Source organism: Hippoglossus hippoglossus, chromosome 22 (assembly GCF_009819705.1).
Source record: "Hippoglossus hippoglossus isolate fHipHip1 chromosome 22, fHipHip1.pri, whole genome shotgun sequence".
In the NCBI taxonomy this organism is placed as follows: Eukaryota; Metazoa; Chordata; class Actinopteri; order Pleuronectiformes; family Pleuronectidae; genus Hippoglossus; species Hippoglossus hippoglossus.
Window position 1 is genome coordinate 13881544 of NC_047172.1, and position 13869 is coordinate 13895412.

General features: G+C 42.4%; 1 protein-coding gene across 8 annotated transcripts in view; it reads right to left on the reverse strand.

The window, feature by feature from the left end:
- Positions 1-193: 193 nt before the first annotated feature.
- eml5 (EMAP like 5) overlaps positions 194-13869 on the reverse strand; it is a 48575-nt gene continuing 34899 nt past the window's right edge. For 4 of the 8 annotated variants that reach the window (XM_034577178.1, XM_034577179.1, XM_034577180.1 and 1 more), the window contains 26 exons: positions 13219-13330; positions 12902-13029; positions 12108-12249; positions 11839-11991; positions 10325-10456; positions 10109-10197; positions 8764-8940; positions 8435-8636; positions 8224-8350; positions 7799-7813; positions 6641-6649; positions 5637-5715; positions 5237-5366; positions 5019-5117; positions 4649-4669; positions 4115-4288; positions 3815-4023; positions 3412-3569; positions 2943-3057; positions 2663-2851; positions 2374-2546; positions 1620-1782; positions 1431-1534; positions 1191-1344; positions 642-742; positions 194-338 (listed from right to left, as the gene is read on the reverse strand). In XM_034577178.1, the coding sequence (XP_034433069.1) occupies positions 302-338; positions 642-742; positions 1191-1344; positions 1431-1534; positions 1620-1782; positions 2374-2546; positions 2663-2851; positions 2943-3057; positions 3412-3569; positions 3815-4023; positions 4115-4288; positions 4649-4669; positions 5019-5117; positions 5237-5366; positions 5637-5715; positions 6641-6649; positions 7799-7813; positions 8224-8350; positions 8435-8636; positions 8764-8940; positions 10109-10197; positions 10325-10456; positions 11839-11991; positions 12108-12249; positions 12902-13029; positions 13219-13330 (3192 nt within the window). In that variant the 3' untranslated portion in view covers positions 194-301. Of the gene's footprint in view, positions 339-641; positions 743-1190; positions 1345-1430; positions 1535-1619; positions 1783-2373; positions 2547-2662; positions 2852-2942; positions 3058-3407; positions 3570-3814; positions 4024-4114; positions 4289-4648; positions 4670-5018; positions 5118-5236; positions 5367-5636; positions 5716-6640; positions 6650-7798; positions 7814-8223; positions 8351-8434; positions 8637-8763; positions 8941-10108; positions 10198-10324; positions 10457-11838; positions 11992-12107; positions 12250-12901; positions 13030-13218; positions 13331-13869 lie in introns of those variants that run through there. The other 4 variants (XM_034577183.1, XM_034577184.1, XM_034577181.1 and 1 more) reach the window with 3 other exon arrangements.

The following is a 13869-nucleotide window of genomic DNA, read 5'->3' on the forward strand; positions in this document are numbered from 1 at the left end:
TGATATGCACATACTGTGTTAGAGGGATGCCTCTTTTTTTTTTCTCAGTGATGATGCGATACTGTCAGAGCAGTATCCGCCTGTGTTCACAGTTGGGACTGATGCTATGATGAAAATGAGCCTCGCACAAATGCATGCACCAAGTTTTGAGGCAGTGATTCGAAATCACCGCTTGTCCTCATTTACAAGCTGCCACGTCTGTCCTCCTTTTTCTTCAAGCGGCTTCTTTTCGCTGATTCTCTTCCTCTGGAGAGCCGTGCTGAGAGAAGCTTTCTGAGGCAGGAGGGTCCAGGCGCGGTCCTCAGTGAGGGGCGTGGACACACCTCCACACAAAGAGGCTAGAGGGGACATAACAAAGGGGAAGTTGGGTCTTTCAATATTTGATTGTAATCTCATTTGAAGTTTTTATTTGGAACCTCAGTCCATGGGCAGGAACGGGGGGGGGGGGGGGGGGGGGGGGATCTGATTGGCCCCTATCCTGTCAGAAGTCTGTTTTATTCACTTATTAACAATACTAACAATAAATATGACAATATTATACAGAGCTAACAGTAAAAAATGAATGACTTAAATGTGCACCAACAGATGTTTGTTGGACATATGATTGGAAAATCTTAGATACACCGCTGCCTCTCTCCTACCTTCTGTCATCTCCGCCGGCGCTGACGACAAAGCGATCTCCGCTTGTGAAGCGCACGTTGGTCAGGTGAGCAGAGTGGCCCAGAAAGCGTTTGTGTTTGGCCTAAAGAAAAACACACATCCACATATTTCAAAAGGCATTTTTACTAACTACTTTTCAGTTTTATCAATTTACAGCACGGACACATTTACAGTGAAAGAACAATGAGCAAAAATATCAGGAGAAATGACAGCTTCAGCTGAAAAAAATGCTCCTGAAAGTCAGTTAGGTCCTCACACAATTTTACCAATACTACAGTATTTCATCAGTGACTGAAAAGCATGCTGAAAGATCAGTTAAAAATCTGATTGGAAATTATATTTATATAATTATATTATATTATATAATTGTGTATTATGAGTTTATGAATATTTTTATATGATTGTAGCATCTTGAAAATTATTCTGATGAGTTGAAATATTTTCATTTGACAAATACGTTACACTCCTAATAAATCAAAATAGTGACGAATACAAATCCGCTAATAATAATATTGCGTAGTCACACTTACAAACTTCTCTGGACATGGAAAGTCAAACAGCTTCACCATTCCAAAGTCGTCGCCTGTGGCGACATTAAGGCCTGAGTGGGAAACACAGGCACAGGTGACGTCTGCTTTGTCCGTGTTACGGGACCAGATCCCAACAACCTCGTCCCCCAGGACACTTGAGACAGAAAGAGAGTAATGTTATTGAAGACTTTTTACACATATACTGATGGTGTTTATCAGTCTCATAAGAGCGACCCTCACCTCGTCCAGGAGGCCCAGGTAATCCTGTCAATGAGGGACTGCTCTGTGACCGGTTTCCCAGACGGCACCTCGTACACCAGTCGTTTATAAGTACCTGTGGATATCTGAGTCAACAACACATTGGAGGTCAGAGGTGAAACATCTTCTCGCTGAAAGCTAACTGGGAGCTCTGATATTTCAGATCCGTACCTGGACGGAGTTGCTGTCTGCGGAGAAGTCCATCTGCATGACGAAGCTGGGGATGTCCCTGCAGCAGTTGATGCGGTTCAGCTGGGGGCCGAGCGTCAGGTCGTAGAAGTCGACGGAGCTCTCGTTGGAGCCGACGGCCAAGTAACGAGAGTTTGGACTGAACCTGCAAGAGACACATGCAGAGTTACCACTGACCTGTGTTCTCTCAGAAACACATTTTACTGTACAGACGAGGGTTTGACACAACCTCAGAATCTGGATTCTTGAAACTCTGACTGAGGTTTTTGTGCTTAATATCGAACATCTTTACATTTGAAATCTAACAAACAAGTAAATAAAAGTAAATCTTATCACAGTGATAATGCAGGTTTGATACACAATTATTCACACAAAAACATAAGAATGCACAAAGCACATAAAAACATTGTTTGAATCGTGTGTTTTCACTGGCTTTCATATGGGGGTCAACTTGAGTGTGTATTGGGCCACAATGTCTTTTTCACCTTTTTTTGCATCTTTATATCTGTGTTTTGGATTCTATACACATTGTGTTGGTATTTTTCACCTCAGAAAACAGAGCTTTTTGTCTGTTTATGTATTGGTTGAGCCGCCACTGGAGGGTAAAAAACAGGCTCGGAGGCAAATCAGAATAAGTCAATCAATTATTACATAAAACCTGACTTCTGGCAAAAAACAACAATGTTTTCCTTACATCCTAGCTTCTGCTTAAATCGAGCGACTCAACCATCACTACCTGATATCCTGGATAGGGGAGCGCCGATCCCTTTTCTTGCCCCAGATTTTCAGTGAGGCAACCAGCAGGATGATGAACTCTCCGTTCTTCATGCCGATGGCCACCATGTCCCCCTCTGGACTGTAGCTGATGGTGTGCGCCGGGTGGCCCAGGTTCACCTTATTCAGCATCTTCTGTTAACCCACAAGGAAACACAAGATAATAAAAAAAAAACCATCTTAAAATGTCCACCACACGGCCGGGTGAAATTAAATATTTAAGCGAGGGGTTGACTGGTAACACGGCTGACCTTCTCAGGGATGTCCCACAGGCGAACAGTGCCGTCCTCCGCAGCGGACAGAAACACATCCCTAGAAGGATGCGTGGCCAAGCCCCAGATCGGCCCGTCCATGTGGCCGTTCACCAAGATGTTGCACGCTGCGTTCTTCTCCCCTACTTCAATGATCTCTGCGTTTCTGGTGCCCACCAGGATTTTACCCTGATGCAGCACAGAGGGAAGAGGAAGCACGTCAAAATCCAGATGCTGGTGCAGCGCAGAGACACTGAGGACCATGTTATCTGTGAAGTACCTTCCCTCTGCATACAGAGCGAACACAGTCTATGATCTGTCCAGTTTCTAATCGAAAGGCTCTGCAGCGTTTCAGCTCCTGGTCCCAGAGCTTTAGAGCTCCTCCTTCTTTAGACCTGTGGAGGAAAACATCTGTTTCACCCATGAACTGAGGAAAACTTCATGTGATTCATTCACTAACTGAGGAAAACTGCAGCTTCATGTGCTAACTTTACTGTACACAGGATGTGGGTGATTTGAAAACAAATATACTGTGTATCACATGATGTTCACATACAGTACATCTTTCTTTCTCATATATATTTAATCTTATGAGTTACAACAGTCATTTGGATAAATAGACAACCAAATGACGATCATATATATTAAAAGTGAACTCCACTGCTTCTCTCCACCATTAAGCCAGTATGTGAATAGTGTTGTTTACCGATGTGAGCTCAAGTGAACGAATCGAAACAAACAGCACTCACGGTCTTTCTTTGCCTCCGGTGACGATGAGGCCGTCTCTCAGTGTGGTGTACATGGTGAACACGGGGCCCGTGTGAGCTTTGGCCACTATTCTTACTAGAATGTGTTCCTTCCACACACACACATCCCCACTTATGGTACCTGTAAATGTCAAGTTATTCTGAAAAGAAAACAAATCTGCACTAATCTAGTGACCTATAGAGAGCAGAGCGAGCAGTGCAACAATTCACAGCACAGTCAAGCAGAAAGTTTGAGATAAGATGAGTTGTTAAATGTCTATAGATTTAAAATTAGGAGGTAAAATGTCATGTGCAGTAAGAACAAGCAGCAAGTGAAAGACTTAACAAAAAATGTTCTCTTGTGAGATTAATTAGTTGTTATATTATAAGGGTGTAAATGACTTACAGCTCCAAATGCTACAGAGAGCATGGTCTGCATCCGGGCGTCCTCTATGGTGCTCAGCACTCCTTTCTTGCTGAGCAGAGCTCGACCAGCCAACGTCCAGAAACGCACGTGTTTGATCCCCACAGACACAAAGTGCGTGTCCGAGTCCGGCCTGAACTCAGCCACGAAGATCCTCTGGGTGTGACCTATCCGGCTGGCCACTTTGGCACCTGGGAAACAAAGCAGAGCGCAATGAAAGTGAAAGTGTGACCCGTTCCATCATCCCGCAAAGCTGGAAGAAAGATCTTCGGTTTTTTTTACCTTCCTGCCACTTCCAGATGGTGACGGTGTGTTCAGGGTCCAGGCCCGTAGACAGCAGGAGTTTTCCCGTGGCACTGAAGCTGACGGAACACACGCCGCCCGAGTGGAAACAACGTAGCACCGATAGCGTTTGTTTGGTCATGGCGTCCCACACATGAATAGATGGAGACGTGGCTGTCGGAGAAAAAAAACAAAGTGAAGAAGAATGATGATCACCTCAGCAAAGGTTAAATTAAGATTTATTGTTGGATCTGTTGCCAAAATTAAATTCCACATCGGAACAAAAACTGAATGCAAACTAAAATGGTAAATTTTTAAGACTTTAGACATATATTTGTATAGATTTACATTATATTTTTCATAAGCAAATATTGGAAATTTAGAATAAAGCAAGTTTGCATTTGGGAAGACATGTCAAAAGTCAGAAGACCACTAGATGGCACTAGACTTTAAGAATACAGGTGAGATTTCCTTTGAGTTAAAAACACCACGCCTCTTACTTTTGTATGAGGATTAATTTTGTTCTGTCCTTACCTGACATGTCACCAGTATCACCTGAAATAAAGGAAAATCGGATTAATCGACAGGGGAGACACATTATCAGTTAATTTTTGAAACTTAAATTTTCTGCTACGCTGTTTCTCCAGCAACTTCCAGTAAGATTTGTAGTCACAACTATAAGTTTTATATAGAAAATGCAGCATACGATAACTACCCCACAACTATACATATGTGCAAAAAGGATCATTTTGCTCATTAGTTGCTTTATATTACAGATACACTTGTAGAGGGGGTTATGGCCAAAGTCGTGTACTATATTCCCGCTGCACGTCGACTACACAGGATACAGGGAAGAGAAATGAGGCGGCTGTTGACACAGGAGGTCAACTTTTCACAGACATACCTACTTGGCCAGTTGCCACCACGTTGGGGAATTTGGGATGTTGATTGATTGTCAGGCACAGAATGTCGTCACTGTGTTCTACGTAGAAACTTTGGCAGGCTGGGAGAAAAAGAACAGACACACACACACACAAAGAGGAACACAGTTTACGTTACGTTTGCTTTCAGGAACGACTAACACCCTTAGCACGTCTTCTGGGCAGTCTTCTGTCTACTTACAGGTCGTCAAGTTGAGCACGATGCCAATTGAGGCCGTGTGGTAAATGATGTCCGCCCCCTCGTTCAGGTAGTGCACGTTGTTGCGGCAGTCATTTCCACGGTAACCAAAAACCAGGTCCAACACCAGGTCCTGCGGGAGAGTCGGATAAAAGAGCACCAGAAAGTCACAAAGGTCAACGCCATGACAACGAAGATGTTTCCGAGCAAGCTGACGGAGAGAACGTTATTATTAGATTACAGAGGCATCAGAGTCCCCCGAGAGGCCGTCTGCACAGAGAACGAGCACAGCTGAAATAACCACATTAGAGACCACCTCCTGTTCTGTTTGCATATAACTCATCAGCTGTATCATATCTCTCAGCCTGTTGTTTTCAGGGTGAGGATGTGACGTCCTTCTTACCTCAATCGGCCTCTTTTTTTTGCCGACGTTGTTGGTCTGCAGCTTCTCCGGCTGTGGCAGCGCTCTGCTGACAGGAGGCCTGAAACAGAGAGCTGGGATAAGAGGGCGGCTGAGGAGCTGCTTATCAGACTGATAATTATAATGATGATGAGGATAATAATGATATGACACCGTTTGGCAGTGAGACTGTTCTACAGAACATTTAATGAGGATTTGCAAACAAACCGACAAAGACGCTGGTTTTATCTCTTGATCTAAGAAATCCTTTTTTTCCTGAAATAACACGATTATCAAGGTGGAATAAATTCAAGAAAAAAATCAAATCTTCTTGCATCACACAGTGGCTGTAGCAGTGAAGCAATGCAAGATTGAATCAGGTAACAGAGTGGGACCATGTCGATAAAGGGTGGAGGCAAAGGTAAAGGTTAGAGCCCAACCGATATGGATTTTATGGGAGTATAACATTTCCAATACTGATATATTGGCTGATTTATATATCAAAACATATGTTGTTAACAAACCCTTATGACAAAGAAACGTAACTGCAGCTTAACATTTTATAGTTTATCCATAAACTTAACTTTGTAGAACTCCTGAAGATAAATGCTCATCTTTTCTGTATTGTTTATTCTCTAAAATAACAGTGATTATATGAGCACATATTGGAAAACATAAATGCAGACATGCTTTATCTTTGAAAGGCTCCTATCGTCTGATTTATTGGCAAGTTATAAATAGGTCGGACTCCAGTAAAAATCGATGTAAAAGTGACAGTAAATATGAAATATCACAATGACATTATCGATTTTGCTGCTTTCTCCATTTCCACACATCATCAGTCAGTCAATACAGTTTTAAGTGTACACAAGGATATGAAAATCAATTAATAACGATACGAATGGGAAACACTCAAGCGTCTATACAGGCAAAGACATAATAGTCAACGTCCTTCCACAATTATCCACATAAGGAAAAACAGATGATCAACTCATTCAGTGTCTTACCTTGACCCTCTTCATGGCAGCAATAACAAAGAAAAAACAAGAATTAGAAAAAAAGAGGTTTCCCACAGCGCTCACTGCTGCCTGCTGGACACACGCAACACAACAGCACAGCCGCTGAGGACACAAAATACAGGAGTCAGCACCAGCGTGTAGCCATGACAACCAAAGTCCATTTCTATGACAACTGCGGCCCAGAAAATGCGTGGATGTCTGCATCGCTGTCAAAAAATCGAATCTGGAAACCAATCCGATAAATCCATAAACCTGAGCCACAAAATCATTGTAACAAAGGAAAGAACTGATAACGTGTGTTAATAGTGTTTGAGATAAGCCAGAAGAACTACACCTCCTTAAAAATGCCTTTTAAAGAGAATATCTCAGGGTGTTTAAATTTCCAATTTTCCTTCTGGTTTGATGTGTGACGTTAAAACGTGACCCACTTTAATCAACCTATTTCCCTGGAGTAAGTGATTATTAAAAACACTTCTGGTAAAACTCACTGCTTAAGTGGACACTGAAGTAAATTAAAGTCAAGCTCTACTTTTAAATTTAAATTTAGAGTTCAATTTGTCCTGCCAGTCAGAACTGACACCAAAACTGTGATTCCATTTATGTAGGGGGGGAAGAATTCAATTATTGATAAGACTTAACAAAGGACACTTTGATTTTCATCGACATCAGGTATTTCTCTAAATATGTTCTAGACGTGAATTCAATTCAAATGTTTGAGTTCATTAAAACACATTTACAATGTTCACAGTTAACTATGTACAAGTTATTATTTCCATCAGCATCTTTAAAAAATGTTTTGATTTGCTGAATCTGCCTCATGCTTCTCAGTTTAAGACGTTCTAGCTTAGCTCTAAGTGAACAATAACAAGAGTGTAACCAGGAAGGCTGATGAAGGTGGACGACAGTAAAGTGCTGCTGATGTGTATACTCATCTAGAGCGATCAATCCACCACCACACATTGAATCCTCGCGTTACACACTCAAAAATACCCTGATGTTTTCTTTCATTTATTTCTACTATGTTTAAAAGTCAAACAGTGACCACAACTTTTATGCTCACCAATGCACAACTAACTACAACAACAAAAAACACCCGACGCTCTATATCTTCAGTGCACAATCAACATAATTAACACCAAAGCTTACCTGACCACCCCTTGTCTTCATGTGGAAGTAAAGAAGGAAGCAGGATAGTGAGAGATGGACAGGAAAGAAGAAAAGCAAAGAATGTTGTGTTATTTCAAAAGAACAGGGAGAGGGCGAGAGAGGAAAGAATAGATACACTGCCGGTCAAAAGTTTAACAGCACCTTCATAAGTACCTGTTACTGAATGTTAGATATAGTTATAATGTTTTTTTTTATATAAAATTGATTAATTAATATGGGCAGTTGAAATAAAAACATTGGTGTGTCTCAAACTTTTGACTGGTAGTGTATGTTGACTGAAAAAGGCAGGAGTGGCTTTATTTTGAAAGCGGTGGCCTTATTATTTGTACTATGACCGGCTGAAGCTCAACAGTCTCAGCATGTGTAAATAAATACTCTTCATTTCACAGCTTCATTTGAAATACCTTTCATCCACAGAGGGCTCCTTCAGCTGCAGGTGGGGTTTCACACCAATCATGGGTCGCATGTTGCTGGATAAGGCCTTGATGGTGTAGGTGATCTCGTTCTCTCTCGTCACGTCGCTGTCATAACCTGACGAGAGACGGGAACAGTGCAAATCAAGCAACAGAAACTCAAATAAAAAAATAAAAAAATAAAAATAAAGTCGCCTCTCACCTCCGTCATCCTCACTCTCGATGTCCGACTCCTCGCTGTCGCACTGTTTGAATTCCCGGTGGCCCTCGGGCTCATGGGCCCAGATCATGAGGCATGTGTCACCCCCGCCCACTGTTACCAAGAGGCTGTCGTCATGGGTCCACCGCACGTTGGTAACGTGAGCGCTGTGGGCCACATAGCGCTTGAACTTTGCGTACTTCCCCTGTGGCAAAAGGACAACATTTATGTAACACACAAATTAACATAACATTTGCATAAACCTTAAAGCCTTGAGTCATGAGACGTTCAAACCAGATTGTACCAAGAAACGCGGACCGTCTGTGACTCACCTTGACAGGGTATCTAAAGAGCTTGACGTATCCCAAATCATCTCCTGTTGCCAGAACCTTCCTGTCGTTACTAAGGCAGGCAGCGGTAACCTCTGTGACCTCACTGATCACAGGCCAGATTCCCTCAACTGATGTTCCCAGGACACACGTCCATGTGCTCCAGTCAATCTTCTCCACCTGAACAAAGTCAGTAAGTGGTCAGTAACACAAGGGAAACAAAATAGAACACAGTAATTCCAGAAATGCTGTCAGACCAAAAGAGAGCTGTAAAATGACGAAAATGTTATACTGAATTCTAATGGTGAATGTAGAGAGGCTAATACTGGAGTAGTTACTCTCTGTAAACAAAGGGGAAAGAATGTACGCTAAGCTAAGCAGCTGCTACCTCAGCTTTATATCCAGCATACAGACATCAATAAGGTATCAATCTTCAAGTCTGATATTATGTAAGAAATGATTGAAGAGTGAATGTGAAGAAAGCTTTTTCCCAGAATGTAATATTCCTTTAAAGGAGACATATTATGCTCATATTCAGGTTCATAGTTTCAATTTGTGTTATTATCTGAAAATGTTTACATGCTCTAATGTTCACTTTCCTCAAACTGTCTATTGCTGCAGCTCCTCTTTTCAGCCTCTGTCTGAAACACTTGGTTTTAGCTCCTGTCTCTTTAAGACCGCCTCCCAATAAAGGCCAGTGTGCTCTGATTGGCCAGCTGACTCACTCTGTTGTGAATGGTCAACGGCTTCCAGCACTTAAAGGAAATGTCGGCCTCTGCTCTTTATTTATGATGAATAGTAAAGTTTTGTTTTAACGTAATTTAAATCGAGAATGTTTCAGGACATCTATCCTCTCATAGAGTCCAGACAGTGTGCTGAGATGGCCACATTAAAATTCTACAGTATAAAACAGAGCTAAGAACAGACTGCTGTCTCAGCCTGTTAGTGACGATCCTGTGATCAAGTGCACGAGAGAAGAGGGTAAGAAATGGGACGGAAAGAGGAAAGTGAATGCATCACGATGAGTTGAGGCGGAGGTGCCAAGGTAATTGCGGACATCTGAGGTGCCAGAGAGCCTCGACTCAGCAGCATCCATCATCTCTGGCCCTTATTTTCTTAATGCTCTGCTCGGCTTTGTGCCTCGCAAGGTGTCTGGACGTCTCACAGTATTAAATGGATTCGCAAACACCATCTCACATCCACCACCAAAATTAGAATGACACTCATGAAAAGTGGGCCGTGTTAATGCTTCACTGCCCTTCACCGAGCCTCCTCTGCTCCCAGGGGGAAAATGTGGGCCAGCGGCACCATAACAACGGCTGCTCCTGTGCCTTTTCTCCCGGCTTACCTCGGTAGACGGAATGGTCTGCTTCTTGCCACGAGGAGCTTCGAAAAAAAACTGCTCCTTAGCACCTGTGTTGACCTGAAGTAGTTTTCCTGCGGAGTGAAGGAGCCCAGAGGGTTGTGGTGTTTTTATGAGAGACATTTTGAAAGCAAAGGCTCAAAGGGCATTTTATTCACAGAAGATTTCCTGAGACAATAGTATTTTAGGAAGCGTGTCTACCTCTCTTGTCCCAGTCCAGATGGGTAATGTAGTTGAGGCATCCTTTGCAGACTCCGACCCTTTTGCTGCTCATTACATTGTAAATATCCACAAACGTGTCTCCGGATGCTACCGCGAGGTATTTCCCAGCACCTGAGTTGACAAGAGAGACACGTTAGTCATTTTCACACCAACAATCTTAACCAAGGATCAACCGAACTGAGCCTTTTTAACCAAGTCTGTCTGTCTGTTGGCTGGTGGCTTCTGCTGGGGCCACGCATAGACTGTATATAAAGATGGACGACATGACAGCTCCCAAAAAGTGTCTCGATCCCTCACTGGTGGATGGCTGCAGTAAAGGTCATAGTCCTGCCTCCTCTATGTTAGTGGATGGGAGAGGGATCAAACTTAAAGGTCAAAATAAGTTTCAAATAGTTTTAAGATTTCTGTCATTTAAGGTCGTTCCGAACACACTGATGTACACGCGACTCAGAACACACACCAGTTTCGCCAGCTTCCTCTGCCTCCACTCCACATCAACATGATTTGATTGGCTGGGCCCTGTGTTTGAGTGTTTGTTTAAATGTGATTTGGTGGGACCTCGATACCACGGTTCCATTCTTCGATCATTAATATGCAGACTCATACAAATGCGCAAGATGGTTGTTCGTATAGAGGATATTTTTGAACAGACATTCATGGTACCCAGAGGATGAATCCAACTGACTGTGGTAATCCTCTGTCTTTCACTGCAGGTCAAAATCTTTAAACTATCCTGTCAAATGTCTCACCATCTACTGGTTCCACTGACAAATGATTCTACACAGTTGTTAACGACCACCAGACAATATTTCCAAATGACTATGGTGACAACAGCATGTTAGCGCTGTTATTTTTAGCATAGGCCTAATTACAGCCAATATATGGGAACATGATGGCATTGAAAACAAAGCAAATGGTTCAGAAATTGCATTCTGCCACTCCAGCGGCCTTTGTTTGTGCTCTAATGCATTAAGAGCCTCTATTACTGGACATATTTAGCATGTTTTTCACTCTCTAGTGCTCAGCAATTACACTTATTTCTCACTGGCCCAAAAAGCCCTTTTACACTGTTTTACCAAAGACACTAGTTTTATCTTTTTATAGAAAATAAGAAATTTAAACAGTGTCCAAGTGTCCCAGTGTCCGGCACTGATTTAAGTCTAAGATGAAGACTGTGAGGGATTGAAGGGTGTTGGGTTGGGTAACAGGATCCCTTGCATTGTGTTAGGGAGTTTAGTTTCTTGCTCTCACTTTGTCTCTCCCCACTGTTTCTCGTTCCTCTCTTGCTGTCTTGCCGTCTGGCCTTGCCACAGAAAGCCATTCATTTGGGTCAGGCCTGCAGCAATATCTCCCTGACTTACAGCAGGGGGGGGGCATGTTTACCTGCTGAACAGCATCCCACATAAACTCAGAAGCTTTGAAGGGCACAGTGGCACAGAAGCCTGTTTGGTTCTTGGGACAGGATTAGAGTTTTTGAGTTTTGAAGCACAGACCTGGAGAGAATCTGATATCAGAAATGATGTCTTTGCGGTGGTGGAAGGACACCAGGTCCTCCAGGGTGTCGGCGTTCACGATGAGGAAGCTGCCGTCGTTGAGGCCCACCGCCAAGGCTTTGCCGTCAGGGGAGAAGCAGCAGCAGCGGCCGCCTGCGGAGAACAAGGTGTTAATGTCCTGGTACCACTGCACTTCCTGTCAGGCTGAACAGATTTGAACAGATAAAGACAAAATATGTTCATATGGTCGTGTTGCAGCTGTGACTCACCTTTCCTGAGCTTGCGCACAGCCAGCATGCAGTGACTGGGTGAGAGGTCCCATATGCGCAGGGTTTTGTCATCGCTGACGGTGGCACAGAGCGGGAGATGGGGATGAGTGGCCAGGCCCCACACTTCACCCTCCATGTGGCCCTGCAGACACATTAAACACGGGGATAATCCATTTAGAGCTGGACAACTCACTCTTAGGTGACAAAGGGATAAAAGCATAAAAACTTCAGTGACTAATATTCTAGTAAAGAATACTAGAAATCAGAGCACTTTTAAGACAATGATAATCTTGGAAAGTTTCTTAGTATTAATGGATAAGATAATACACACCAGAGTTTACTCATTGTATTTATATATATATATTTCATTTATTTAATAATAATAATAACTTGTATTTAATATTTGTACTAATTAACTATAATTTTATTCCTTGTTTTTTTGTAGACCCCTTAATACAATTTCAGCTACAGGGCAACAAGTGATGCTGTCCACTTACTCTATTTCTTTTCTTGTTTTCTTATGTGTATATCTACATCTATATATCTCTTACAATGATTTGTCACAGAAGAAAGAAAAATAAATGTAAGTGCACATTTAAGACAATATATTAATTATATAATATGGCTTCTGATAAACCGAGTTCTGTTTTAGCAGCACAATGATATTCTCCTCCTTTGTGATAGCAGCCATCCAGCTGAGCCTGTTGAAACAGACTAAACGTGTGAGCCTCAGAACGTGCTTGTATATTTCTAAGCATTTGTGTCTCCCAAAGCTGCTTTTATCTTTAACCTACCTGGACCAGCAGAGTGATGGGGCCACTCTTGTCCACCTCCAAGATCTCGCCGTTCTTGGTCCCCACCAGGATGTGGCCGTGGCCTAGAGATATGGCACGTATGGAGGGGTTGTCTTCCAACAGCAGCCCTGTCGAGTTAATGAATTACAGCCGGGAAAGTCAGAGACCTTAACTTGACCCAGTGTGCAGGAAGCAATCTTCATTTCAGCTAAAAGCATTGAATGTTTAAATGGTTTTGCATTGCATGGTCATGTTAAATCAATGGAAGCTGCTTCAAGGACGGAGGAGGGCCAATGAGAACAGGGTGACCTTTTTACCTTTAGAGCCTGGAGCGAGGACGGCTCTCTTGATGGCGTAGGTCTTGAGACATCTCTCGAACGTGTCATCCCACAGAGCCACTATACCATCCTTTCCTCCAGTCACGAATCCCTGCAGGGACGTAATATTGACACATTTAAAGCTGCATTGATTTCTGCAGATTGGACATGTCACTTACAGGAGTGTATTTCATTTCACATACAATCAACTATGATGGGGAGAAGTTAAACAAAAAGGTAGGAGGGAAGAAAAATATACTTCAGTTCTAACTGACACAGCAGAATCATGAGAGAAAAGAAAGGAAAGATATATTTGTTTCTGTCACACTGATGTTAATTCCTCACAGACTAGGCCTTAACATTAAAATTCAAAATGATAAGCATTGTACTATGTGCAACTTCGGCCACGACGGGTGTCTCAAACAAAACAACAACAAAGAAATTATGAAGGTGACCAAAATGTTACATTGAATAAGTTTCTCTGGATTTAAAAGTTGTTGAAAACATTTTAGATAAAGTAAGAAAACAGGTCAACAAAATATATAACTTTTAGTTCTAGTTGTTTCTAGACATTTTAATGAGGGATGGTTACATGTTATATCTTTAACTCATGATGGCGATGACATATTTACAGCTAAAAGTGACTTTTCT